The sequence below is a fragment of the Melanotaenia boesemani genome, chromosome 23 (assembly GCF_017639745.1).
Source record: "Melanotaenia boesemani isolate fMelBoe1 chromosome 23, fMelBoe1.pri, whole genome shotgun sequence".
Taxonomy (NCBI): domain Eukaryota; kingdom Metazoa; phylum Chordata; class Actinopteri; order Atheriniformes; family Melanotaeniidae; genus Melanotaenia; species Melanotaenia boesemani.
This window is the reverse complement of record NC_055704.1, coordinates 10,940,588-10,953,667: the sequence shown is the minus strand read 5'-3', so window position 1 is coordinate 10,953,667 and position 13,080 is coordinate 10,940,588. Positions and strand designations below refer to the sequence as shown.

Below are 13,080 nucleotides of genomic sequence, written 5' to 3'. Positions count from 1 at the left end.
ATCTACACTGCTATACAAGTTATACAGTGACTACTCTAAGTTATATCCAAGTTTAATTTCCATAGGATTGTCCTTTGAGGAGATTAGTAATAAAGTTGTTACTGAAATGTGAGGGGTGTATTTACTTTTGAGAGACACTGTACATTCATACGCTTAGGGTTAGGGTTTGTGGGCAGGGTAAGTGGTTAGTAGGCATAGCTATTAAAGCAGTGATTTAATAGACTAGAGGTTGGAAGAGTTCCCACAGCAACTGGTTAAAAACATCCCTGCTGAGAGGCTCATAAAGAATTATTTTAATTTCATAATAAACAAACTAATTACTCAGCAGCCGGTCATGAGATAGAAGTTGAAATGTTAAGCTTTTTCAAACTCCAGCATCATAACAGCAGAATGATGGTCTGGTTGCTGTTATGCTTAAGGAGAGGAGCATTATGGATAAAAGGCTCCTCTTGATACTGAAGTATTATTCTTTGTTTTTAAATTTCTGTTTCTGAATTTACATATTAATGCTGAACCTGACACGAGGAGTGGGGGCAAAATAAAAGTAAACAGAAGATAAAAAAGAGAGTGAAGAGAATAAAAAGGAGACAAGGAAACACCAGATAACAAGTAACAGCATCATCTGTTCAATCTTAGAAGAAAAAAAACAGTCAACCAGCTGCTACATCTACAAAAAAACAAAGCAGACAATCATCAGGAGTACCTACAAATAGACACGCCATGTGGAAAAAAAACCAATCATAATCACAACAAGGAAAACATCAGCAACACACAAAAAAAGACATGAACAGGAACCGGGTCGCATGAGTAGCTGAACCATGCGACCAGGTTAAGAGGCAGATGAGGACCTGGGAAACCAGTCGCAATCTCAGAGGACTTAGGATTGAAAGAGAAAGATCAAGACCAAAATCTCATAATAATATAAAAATAACTGATCAAGGACAAAAAATATTAACTAGCCTTTCTAATCTTTGCCAGCTGTAACTCATGTGTACCAACCTTTTGTTTCTCTCTGATGTGAATGAATAAAGATACGCTAGCGCCACCCATCAAGCAGAAAGCCAAGTTTAAGATCAAAGATGCCAAGTGTCACTTGAAGCCCCGCAACAAGGAGAAACACAGAGATTCATCAAAACAGAATGTTCAAGGTAAGAAATGATCACAAACTCACACTTACATTTCTTTTGGTGGGTGCATTTTAAATTTCTGTCCTGATACTTTGACATTATCCTTCCTCTACCTGTATGTTTCCCTCTTTTAGCCTTCCCCTTTTTTTTTGTACTTGCTCTAAATTTAAGACACAGCTGAGTGAGAAAAATTTCTTTTTCCTGTGTTGAATTTCATTCTGAAAATTTTAAATTTATTTCCAGTGTTTTCTTGTTGGAGCCATGTTTTGTGTCAATTAGGTGCAACAGCTCATTGAGCTTGGCATGTACTCACTTTAAGACTTGTGAAAGTAATTATTTTTAGAAATGCAAATCAGAAAGTGATTACATTCTTTTTGTCTTCTTCATGATTTGTAAAAGATTTTTTTTTGTTTAGAGATTTAGGTATTGCACAAAATTCTGCAAAGCATCTCATAAAGGCTCCTGTCACATCACCCCAGTTAATATACCAAAACACTAGTATCAAATTTTATTTCCAACTTTTCTATCTTAACAAAAAAGCCATCAGTAATCAGGATCCAAAATAGATCAGTAAAATTTAAATTCCTTTTACTATGTGTCTACTTGCTGTTCCTCACTCTCAACTGAGAATACAAGGGGACTGTGCACTTGTTCTCCTGAATCCCAGATTCCCTTTGGAAATTATCTCTTTTAGATGCTTTGAATCACAGCTGAAGATCTGTTATCTGTTTTCAGAGTGTGACTGACTCACCTGTTCAGGATTCTATTTAGTGTCTTTCATTGTTTTTCCATTTTTCTTGTGAGGTTATTATTTTTTTTTTACCTTTTGTTAAACTTACATTGTAGGTGCTACTTGTTTCTTGTTAAGCACTTTGTAAACAAGGTTTTAAAAGGTGCTACATAGATAATTTACCTAAATTTACTTCAACCTCTGTTTTTTTCCCACCTGAAAGGAGGCCAGTTCCCATGCACAGACAACTGTCAAGTAACTTTTGTCAACCTCAAGTGCGACTCATCAAAGAAACGCCGCAGAGGTCGCAAATCTCCTTCAAAAGAAGTTTCCCACATCACTGCTGAGTTTGAGATGGAGATGAAGGAGGAGGAAGCCTCAGGTGTGGTGGTCTTTATTGTCTTAACTCCACTTGGAATTATATAGTAGACTTACGCTTCAGATGTACAAGAGATTACCAAAATCTCTTTTCTGGAAATGGTAAAGTGTCTGAAAATGTTTGCCTCAGATTCTTGTAACCTTGACTGCGTGCGGGAGCGGATGAAGCAGAAGCTGCAGAATGCTATGCGAACACTCAGGAAGTCGATCAACAAACAGCAGTTCTACATCCAGTTTTCTGGAACAGAGTATGAAGTGGCCCAGAAACCATCCCGAAATCCAGAGGGTGCTGAGACCTGCAGCACGGGACAAGTCCTGCGAGATGGAAATTGTGGTAAGTCTTAAGTTTAACGAGTTATCTTGATGTTTCTGTCTTATCAGAAACTATTTAACTGTGTGTTTTGTCCTCAGTGAGCTGTGGTGTGGGGACATTTTACAGTGGGGAGCAGGAACAGTGTGTCCAGTGTCCTCCTGGAACATACCAAGACACAGTGGGTCAGTTGTCCTGTGAGCCATGTCCCAGTACTGACGGACAGGGCATCGCTGGTGCTAAGAATGTGTCTCAGTGTGGAGGTAACTGACCATCCCATCATTATTTTTATTTTCCTAAATCATGTATTCTCATAAAAGTTTAGATATTTGCATAAGCAACATACAAGGTAATGAACATTAACAATTAAAGATATATATATATACAAACCCAATTTCCAGAACGGTTTATAAAAGGCAACAAAAACTTTAATTAGTTTATATGTTTGAACCTTTATAACAGACACAAGTACCACGGACAACCAGCAACACTTAGAAAAGTTGGACTGAATGCATGCTTATCATTGTGTCACATTACGATTCCTTTTATTTAAGTTTTTAATAATTTGGGAACTGAGAAGACTAATTTATGCAGTTTTGCAAGAGAATTCCTTTTCTATTCTTCCTGTATCAAATATTTCAGCTTCTCGACAGTCTGTGGTTAAAGTGGTCGGCTTCTCATCTCCATTATGCTCCATGCAATTTTAAATCTGAAAGATAGGCAGGCCAGTCAAGCACAGACACAGTGTCTATAAAGCCATGTTGTTAAAATTCATCAAGAAGGAGGTCTGGCATTGTCTTTCTGAAAGAACCACGGACCTCCATGGAAGAAGGACTTAAAGGACTTGCATTTATAGTACCTTATACAAGTCATCCATGCAATGTTCACTGATTTTATCTTGGTATATAAAATCCCATGTATGTTTGTTTTCTTTGTTTCCTTTTTTTGTTTTGTTTTTTCTCAAAAGTATCTACTACATAGACTTGTGTGAACACAGAACATACATTCAATGTCTTAGAATCACCATTTAATTTAAAATGCATGTCTTAACTGACTATGGAAGTAAAGCACCTGTAGAAACTCAAGTAGCCACAGGAAGAACATAAAAAAACCACAAAGAAAGACAGAAATGAAGGCTTGCTTTAGGGTCCTTCCTCTATGAGTGCTATTTATTTTATCGCCTTGTTGTTAGTTAAAAATAAAGATTAAGACAGAAGATGAAATTAAAGACAGGTATATTTTCTGTTCCAAAGGTCTGTGCCCAGCAGGTCACTTTTCTGCTGATGGGTTCCGCCCATGCCAACCCTGTCCCATGGGTTCCTATCAGCCAGAACCAGGTCGGGTTCTGTGCTTCCCATGTGGAGGAGGCCTCATGACCAAGTACGATGGATCTGTCTCCTTCAGGGACTGTGAGGCTAAAGGTTAGGCTTTGTGGCTGTGTGCATTAAACAGTATGCCTTTCAGATTTCTCTATTTATATCTGTTTATACAGTTTTAGGTTACAAAGTTCACCAGCAAATCATCCCTGTGGCATTTTTTCAGCAGTCACATCTAGTAATTTATAGTTGATTTGTAACTGGTTAAGACATGTAGATATTAAATTATTTTAGAAGTTTTTTGTTTCGTAGTTCATCTGGCAAACAGTAACATGTAAACAACTAGGCTTTAAGACAGGCTTCCAATATGTGCTGAAAAATCTTCCTATATGTTGATCTCATTCCCTGACAATGTGCCCTTTCTGTACACAAGATATGAATAATATCATAACTGGTTAGCTTGAAGTTTCTGAGTTTACTGTACCTTCATTCAGTTTTACTGTGTATGCACTATCTCCTTTTTTCTGTTAGTGCACTGTGCTCCTGGACACTACTACAACTCCACCACCCACCGCTGTATCCGCTGCCCAGCAGGGACTTATCAATCTGAGTTTGGGCAGAACTATTGCATCACCTGCCCAGGGAACACCACAACTGACTTTGATGGTGCCACCAATGTTTCCCACTGCAAAAGTAATGAGGCTCTTCATTTTCTATTTAATTTCCTTGATAATTATTTACCCAAAGTGCTTATCCAAAATGGCTAATGACTTAGAGAGTATGCCTCAAGCTTAGTGGTCATGCAACGCTTTATCAAAATTCAAAAATGACTTATGTTGCTGTTTTATAATCTTTAGACCAGCAGTGTGGAGGTGAACTGGGAGAGTACACTGGCTACATTGAGTCTCCTAACTACCCTGGAGATTACCCTTCAAATGTAGACTGTGTCTGGACCATAAACCCACCACACAAGAGGAGAATCCTCATTGTGGTTCCAGAGATCTTCCTCCCGATCGAAGACGAATGTGGAGATGTGCTGGTCATGAGAAAGAGCGGTAAACAAAGACAAGAATTTGAAAAAGTGATACTATGGCTTGTATTGTACACTGATGGAGTGCAAATTTAGTTTGATTAAAATGCTAACGTAAGAATGGCAATGTCAACATGTTCACAAACAAACAAGCTTTCAAATTAAAACACCTACATGTCATTTTATCATACCCTGAAATTCAACCCATAACAGTATTCTTTAAAGTATAGCCCCTACTGAAATGGGAAATGCCACTTATTTATATCAAGGCAGATGCCATTTTCAAGTTTTTCCTTTAAGAAGCCACAAAACTCTCATAAAGTAGTAGGATGAGAGATGAGATGGTTCTTCATGTACAGTTACAGTGCAAGTTATAAATCCAAACTATTTGGTTATGGTTATAAAAAGGTCAAGGTTTGGCAAAAATACATTCTTTTTACCATGCAATACTTACTGAACCTCCTTCATCTCCATTTTCACATGCAGTTGCTTTCATGATTATTAGGGGTCACGTATTCTTTATATACAGTACATCATTGGATTCTAGTTTGGAGAAACACAGTCTTCAATTTATGGGTCTCTTGTGTGGGATGTCGTGACATCTAGGGATATAAATTACACTCTCAGAGAGGCACCTTTTCATGTCAATTCCTATATGAAACAGGCTTTTGATTCCTAACCCTACTAATAGTATAACTGAAGCATATTCACTGATTTAATAACCTATCACATAGAAAGCTGCAACACATGCTTATTTTCATTTAGCTGCTAATTACTGGACTTGTTTTGTTAAAGATTCATAAAGTAGTCTCAGAGTTTAAAGCAGCCCCATGACAGTGTTTACTTTTTTCCAAGACACCCAACAAGCAAGATTAATTAAGGCAAAGAGAAAGTCCACAAATTTAAAAATAGCAACAGTACCAAGTTCCATTGTATCTATAATTTATTAGTTTGTTTCCACTGGTGTGTTTCAGTGGGATATCATAGCCTTGGTCCCACAGCTGACATCTGCATATGACCTATGCCGTAATCTAGTTTGGATGCAGAAGGGAATGTTAGCGACAGAGCATATGTTTCAAACCATTTGTTTGGCAAAATTGTGTGAAACATGTCTAACTTACTTGTTTCTGGAGTTTTAAACAGATACCAGAAATAAGAAAAAGATGCAAAAGATAACAGTTTTGTACTGTTCCTTCAGCTCTGCCCACCTCCATCACAACCTACGAGACATGTCAGACCTATGAGCGACCCATTGCTTTCACCTCTCGCTCTCGCAAGCTTTGGATCCAATTCAAATCCAATGAGGGCAACAGTGGCAAAGGCTTCCAAGTTCCTTATGTCACCTATGATGGTGAGTCTGCTTCACAGCTCAGACACTCCAGAGACTCCAGTTCCAAGCATAAGTGTGACATAAGTGATTATACAAAGAACAAACTTTGGAACTTTTCCTCCAACTAAACTGGGAAGGGTTATAAGGTCATTTCCAGACAATTTACAATTCATCATTCTAGAGTGAGAAAGATTATTCATTTGGAAATCTGCCCAGGAGCAGACGTCCCAGCAAGTTCATCCTAAGATATAACCATGCAATGCTCAGAGAAACTGTAAAACCCCATAGACCACATCTCTGACTACAGACCTCAAGTTTTTTTTTTTTAACTAAACCCTGTTTTGTTGTAGAGGACTACCAGCAGCTGATAGAGGACATAGTGCGAGATGGTAGGCTTTACGCCTCTGAAAACCACCAGGAGATACTGAAGGTACTCAATGAACTACATGTTTTCATAAAAAGCAGAAAAACAAATTTAAAGGCTGTAAACATGCTTATTTCCTGCATTTGGTGTACAGATGTGACATCATTTGTCCTTGTGTCCTCCTCATAGGACAAGAATCTGATAAAAGCCCTGTTTGACGTACTCGCCCATCCCCAGAACTACTTCAAATACACAGCAGCGGAGTCCAAAGAGATGTTTCCTCGCTCCTTCATCAAGTTGCTGCGCTCCAAAGTAACCAGGTTCCTACGACCATACAAATAGATCGGCTGTCTACACTGACCTGTTAAAGACCCTCGTCATCCTTCGTCATTCCAGATTCAGCAACCTAAATGTAACCCTAGGGCCCTTATCTGTTTCTCCCCCCTATATAGTGACTCACCCTTTCTGTGGCTAAAAATCTTCATGTTCTGTATTTGTCCTCAGTCAAGCTCGTCACATGATGCCTTCAACATCTTTGACCCCTTCAACTTCAAGATACATGCTATACAACCCTTTGAGTGATTGTAGCTTTACAAATGCAAGGTTTGACCGATATAGGTTTTTGAAGGCCAACATCACTATATTTTAATGCAGAAATTCCCATTAGTATTTAAATTTCCACTCTCTTTATCTTAAAGATTGTTGTCCCCTTTAGTATATCACTGCTTACCCTATTTCAAATGATGCACTGTGGATTTTAAAGCACATAACTAATTGTTATTGCAAAATGTTTTGTGAAGATTAGCTTTTTAACTGACTCCACTGTAAAGAAAAAACATATGGCCACCATGTGATTGTCTCGGTCTTAGATAACAATTAGAAGTTTGGAAACAAGGGAAACTGCGAAGCTAGCATTATTGTAAGCTAACAAAAACTTGATTCCATTTATGTGAGTGTTTGGTCCATATATATGGATTATGGACCAAATACATATATGGATTTGCCCATGCCTGAGCGTTCAATATAAGGAAATATGTTTAGAATCAACTTCACTGCAGCATAAGGAAAACTGCTAACAGTATCTCCCAGGTGGTAGACGTTTGCCTGTCTAGTTTAATGGCATTACTGTGACAGACAACAAAGGTTTAAAGAGGTTAGGCTTCCCAGTGGTAATTTTTTATGTAAGGCTGTTAAACGATGTTTGATGCATCCACCACATATGTTACACAAGTTCCCATTCACAAATGCTAGGGTTAGCTACATTCATTTGTGACATTTTCACTTGTGTAAACTGTTGCATTCAGTTTGATTTTTAAGCTAGCTGCCTGATCAAACTTCTTGGCACAATAGGAATCAATAGACTTTGGATAACTTGTATGCGAACACATACGTATGAGGAAATATGAGGTAAAATATTATAGATTTACAGTTTATTCTTATTTACCTTTGGTATGTAAGTGGTTTCCCCTATTTCCAGTTTTTGTGTAATACTTAGCTAAGTTGCTGCATGTTGATATTTAACAGTCAGAAATGAGTGCAGCATAAATCACCTCATCAATATTCAAATAAAATGTTTACATCTAAAAATGTAGTTCAGGTTATGAGGCTAGTAACAGCAAACCAGTATTGGTCAAACCTTGTTCCTGCTCGCTGTGTACTCTGTGTTTAGTTTTTGTTTTGTTCTTTTCTCCCATTTCTGCACTCTACCTCCCATTTGCTCTGCCTTTTTTTCATTTTATTTTGCTCTGCTTTGCTCTCTTTGTTGTGTTATTGTGTAATATTTATACTAAACAAGTCAGAACTTGCAGAGGCCCATATCACAGATGTTTTATAGCTATAATGTACAAACATTTGCATACTCAGCTGTAGATGTGAAAAAGACTAATTGGCCCACAAAGAGTACACGGTTTTTATCATAAACTGTATTTCTTCACTGGCCTGATGTGCACAAGTGAGAGATGAAATACAGTTGGTGCACACATATTTTAACATGGAAGAATAATTGAAAGAAAAGTTCAATTGTGTACATCTACACCATTTCACCTCAGTCAGTGCTTTGTCCATTTGGAGCACAAGGAAAGATTACATGGGCTGAATCACAAAGTCTATATTGTAATTTTTTTTAATAGAAAAAAAAATATATTATAATAAGATGAGAGAAACTACCTGCAAGTAACAAACTGTTACTTTAGAGAGAAATGTATGTGATTTAACTGATATTTGGAACATTAATTGCACTTGAATTTTATATTTTGAACTGTTGGGGAAAAAAGATCTAAGTTTTGTTTTTGTTACCTTTTCTTGTGTTGTTCTTAAAATGTGCCACATGTGGTGGTGAAAAGAGAGCTAGATAGCTGTGTCTCCTGTTATTAATCCCTCTCTTTTAGTTCACAGTAACCCCAAAGTCTCTCGGCTACAGTAACGTCAACCTTAACCAAAGACTACATGTTCAATTAAGGCGCACAGAGAAAAAAAGAGTTACCCTTGGATAAGTCTGTCTTACCACCACCACAACAGTTTTGTGTGCATTTTCACTGCCCAGTCCTGCTCCATCCTTAAAGCATGTTTTATAGCTGCCAGAGAGAAGAAGCATAATGTCTCCATATTGGCTTCTTGTATGATGGCATTACATACATACAACAGCATATACAAGTTTCTTGACTCACCCAGATGCACTTTTTTCCCATTAAATAGGAAGTATACTGTGTAGACTTTGCTTTTCTTTTATAATCTAACTAAATATTTCTGTGTCATTCCCGCTGATACTAATATGCCAATAAAATCCCATACCATGTATTGAAAATAGACTATATCTGCACAATGTGACTGGAAATGTAAAATGTGTACTGTGCGGCTGGAGTGTTGGTCAGAAGGTGAATGTAGCGACAGGGATGTTATCATTAGAGGCATATCCTATTTGTGTGTCTGTAGCAGTTTCAACCTGTTTCAACCAAGTCCAAAATACATATGTAATGGCCCTTTATTGGTGTTCAAGCTTCTTTCAAAACAAATCTGTCAGGTGTGAAAAAGAGCTTCTTGTCTCTGTGCTGGACACAAGGAAGATAAGCAAATGTTATGACAACAAGGGCTCATCAGGGCTCAAGGATATTAGATTTAATAACCACCCTGGATGTTTTGTATGTTTTTGCCTTCAAAAGAATTTTTTTGCTGAACATTTTTCAAAGCAAAGGTTTTTCAAATTTCCTACCTTCCAAGGAGCCATTTGTTTATCAGATTTAAAAAATTAATTTGTCTTTTGCAGTAACTTTAATCCATTTAACTTTCTTAGAATCAGTGCTGCAGTTGTATGGTGTGTCATTTGTAAATGGATTGTTTTCAAAATGATATGATATGATTTATGTCTGCAAATTACCAGTTGGAGTAGTATAAAGGCTGCACTAACAGTGGAATTAACCATTTATTTCAATTAAGGGGTGCACAATATAATAAAAAAAATATTGTTAAAATATTAGCATTCACAATATAATTATTACAAAAACACATTGACCTGGATTAGGACAAGCACCAGTGCATTCAGCATTAGAGCATGCTTTACAACTAATCTAGCATGAACAGGGGGATAAATGCAATGCAGCTCTTGTTGAAACACCTGAAATATTATCACATTAAGTATATTTGTTAAAAAATTGCAAGTCATGTCGTTTTTGCAGTATTTAGCAATGGTATTCTATATCACAGTTTTGCTAATATCATGCAGATCTTTTTCAAAGCATTTTGGAGGTAACCCTCCTGCAGAGCTTGGGATTAACAGAATTTGAACCAAAAGAGAACAAACAACAAAGTAACAAAGTACTAAATGTTTGGGATACCAGTCAAACAGAATAACTAAGACTCAGAGTGGCTCCAGCTTTAGCACATGAAATTTGTTGGACTAAAATTGTGAAAAATATTTTCCCAGCAAAATTCAATATCTATCTTGGCTTAGCATGATTGTCTTTGGAAGTATCAAATGAAACATTCTCACTGCTTCCCATTCTGTAGGCCTGTTCGAGGGTTGGGGTTTTTTATTCAGTGAAAGTTCATTAAACAAATGTGTAACAGAAATCTTCAGATCCAACTATTTAAGTTCTGTTTTATGATGAGCGAGCATCTTTACCTCCGGTCATTGAGTTTCCATGTCCTGCAGGTTTTAAATGTTTCCTTGTTTCCCTGTTTTGGTCCCCAAGGACAAAATTTTGAGATCCTTGATGATGAGAATCATGTGGAGTAAGCAAAAGCCACCAGATAATTTAGCGTGGCACATTTTCTTATTGTTTACATTCCCTTCACCTAGCAGTTAACTCTCAGGTCCCTACAATGAGTGATAATCTGTTGGGGTGTCTTTGGTTCAGGTAGTAGAGGTGTGTTCGCCAATCAGAATGTCAGTGTTTTCATCCCTGGCTTCCACACTTTGAAACGTCATTGGGTGAGATATTGAACCCCACACTGCCCCAATGCATTCATTTCTATGATAAAAAAAACACTGTTAGAAAGTGTTAACGTAGCATTCACAGTGAAAACTGTCATCTAAATGCAGCCCATTTTCCATCTTCTGTACAATGTGGAAACAATCTATAGCATTTAAAGCTGTGATGTTACTCTTCTTGAGGTATGAACTCCACAGTTGTGTACCTGACTGGGCTGTTTCAAGTACCACACAACCCAAATTCCCCATGAATTCCTAAATTTAATTACTGTTTGTTTTCTGAGTTCCAAGAACACCATTACACGGGATATAAAAACAAGAGTAATGGATTTTTCAGCAAGTTGCTTTGCATGGTGCACTGAAATTAAGCCAATGGCTAGAAGGTAGGAAATCAATCAAAAAGCTTATGCTTTGGAAAACAGTCTGTGGTCATGTGAAATATTTAAAGTTAATGGGTTGAAGCAGGGAAAACTACAAGGATGGTCCTGCATTGCAAAGAGCTGGGTCTTACTGCTCTTTTGTTTTTACTTTAATTCCAAATATAAGGTATCAAGTATTTCAGAACAGAAGAAAGAGGCATATCTGTACAGAAATTGGTTGTTGGTTAACCCTCTGAGAGATTAAACTTTTTAAACACAATCTAAATGTCAGTGCTTGTTTTCAGTATATTATAATATCATTTCCATAAATAAGGTCATATTGTTGTTGGTTATTGTTTCAGATCATGCCAAATAGCTGCCACACAGACATGTTGTGGTATGACCTGATTCCTATTTGAGAATGGGCACAGTTTAATATGAGTGTTGTGAAAAAAAAATGATACGAACTGCTCTAAAATTGAAAATTGACTCCTTTTAACCCCTGAGAATGTATTCTGTGGTCAGTGGATGTGTCCATGTGGTGTGGATGGGAGTGAATGTGTGCAGACAGTGTGATTGTGTGTGTGAGAGTTTTTGTGTTTGATGCCTGTAATGGAGAAAAAAAAAAAAACTATGTATGTGTGTACTTCAGTCCATTTTGTAGAGGAATAATTTTAACTTTGTGATAGTCGGGTGTACCCAAAGACAGAAACTGTAACACAGTGTTATGCCATTGTCTGGTCCATGAAACTCCAGTCCTGAACAAATTAAATAAACAGTAGCAGAAAACCAACAAGTCGTCTCTGTTGTTATTTCATATAAAATCTTCAGATTTTAAAAGAACGGATTTTTATTTTATCTTTTATAATTTAAATGTTACTAATATTGGTTTTATCTGAAACAAAACATTGAGCCCAAAAAGTTATCAAACTCTAAACTGAATTTACAGCCCCACCATAGAAAGTGGTATGTTGAGTAAAATTCAAACAAAAGGGGATGACATCACTGTGTAACATCCCCTCCATTTTTAACAATAGTCTGTCCACATCAGGGAACTGAGGAGACCAGCTGCTGGATGTTTGGGGGAGAAAGTTTTGTTTCTAGCCTGGACTCCTCTTCTACAAAGCCCTGCTGTTGTAAATGATGCAGTATGTGGTTTTAACATTATATTGCTGAAAAATGCTGCTGTCCCTGAAAAAATGTCTGGATGGGAACATATGTTGCCAACAAGCAGTGATGGAGACTTTCCAGAGTCCAGAGTTGCTAGTTGCATAGGCACTAATGTGTTGGGATCTGTGGGTTTTTCTGTGTGTTTGTTTGGTTTTGCCTCCTGCTCCTGCCTTCCCATGAGCTCCCAGTGCTACCTGATCGTTAATTAAACTCACCTGTAAGTGCACGGACGGCCTCTTCCATATAAGCCTGGGCTTGTGAGAGTGCTTTTTTGTGCACATTCTGTTTGGATTTCCTGTTTTGACTAAAAATCTTGGTCTGAATTCAAGTAGTGCAGTGCTTCTTCACTTATCTGAGGAAATTAATCTCCAGTCATCAGTCAGTCCTGAGTCTCCCACCTGTGACTGCTACTACCACTTTATGATGGAAGGTCATGGTTTCATGTTCACCAGGAAAACCTTCTCTGGTCAGTTAAGCTCCATTCATTCTTAAAGAATTTCTCTTTCCATGAACACTTAACCTGTGGACGTGGACTCACCT

The 13,080-nt window shown here is 37.5% G+C and overlaps 1 protein-coding gene across 3 annotated transcripts in view; it reads left to right on the top strand.

The window, feature by feature from the left end:
- scube1 (signal peptide, CUB domain, EGF-like 1) overlaps window positions 1–12,064 on the top strand; it is a 109,116-nt gene extending 97,052 nt beyond the window's left edge. For all 3 annotated transcript variants that reach the window (XM_041977654.1, XM_041977652.1, XM_041977651.1), the window contains 10 exons: window positions 1,032–1,148; window positions 2,081–2,239; window positions 2,366–2,569; window positions 2,647–2,808; window positions 3,799–3,966; window positions 4,393–4,554; window positions 4,719–4,916; window positions 6,090–6,242; window positions 6,572–6,651; window positions 6,775–12,064. In XM_041977654.1, coding sequence (XP_041833588.1) covers window positions 1,032–1,148; window positions 2,081–2,239; window positions 2,366–2,569; window positions 2,647–2,808; window positions 3,799–3,966; window positions 4,393–4,554; window positions 4,719–4,916; window positions 6,090–6,242; window positions 6,572–6,651; window positions 6,775–6,927 — 1,556 coding nt within the window. In that variant the 3' untranslated portion in view covers window positions 6,928–12,064. The remainder of the gene's footprint in view (window positions 1–1,031; window positions 1,149–2,080; window positions 2,240–2,365; window positions 2,570–2,646; window positions 2,809–3,798; window positions 3,967–4,392; window positions 4,555–4,718; window positions 4,917–6,089; window positions 6,243–6,571; window positions 6,652–6,774) is intronic.
- The last annotated feature ends 1,016 nt before the right edge of the window (window positions 12,065–13,080 follow it).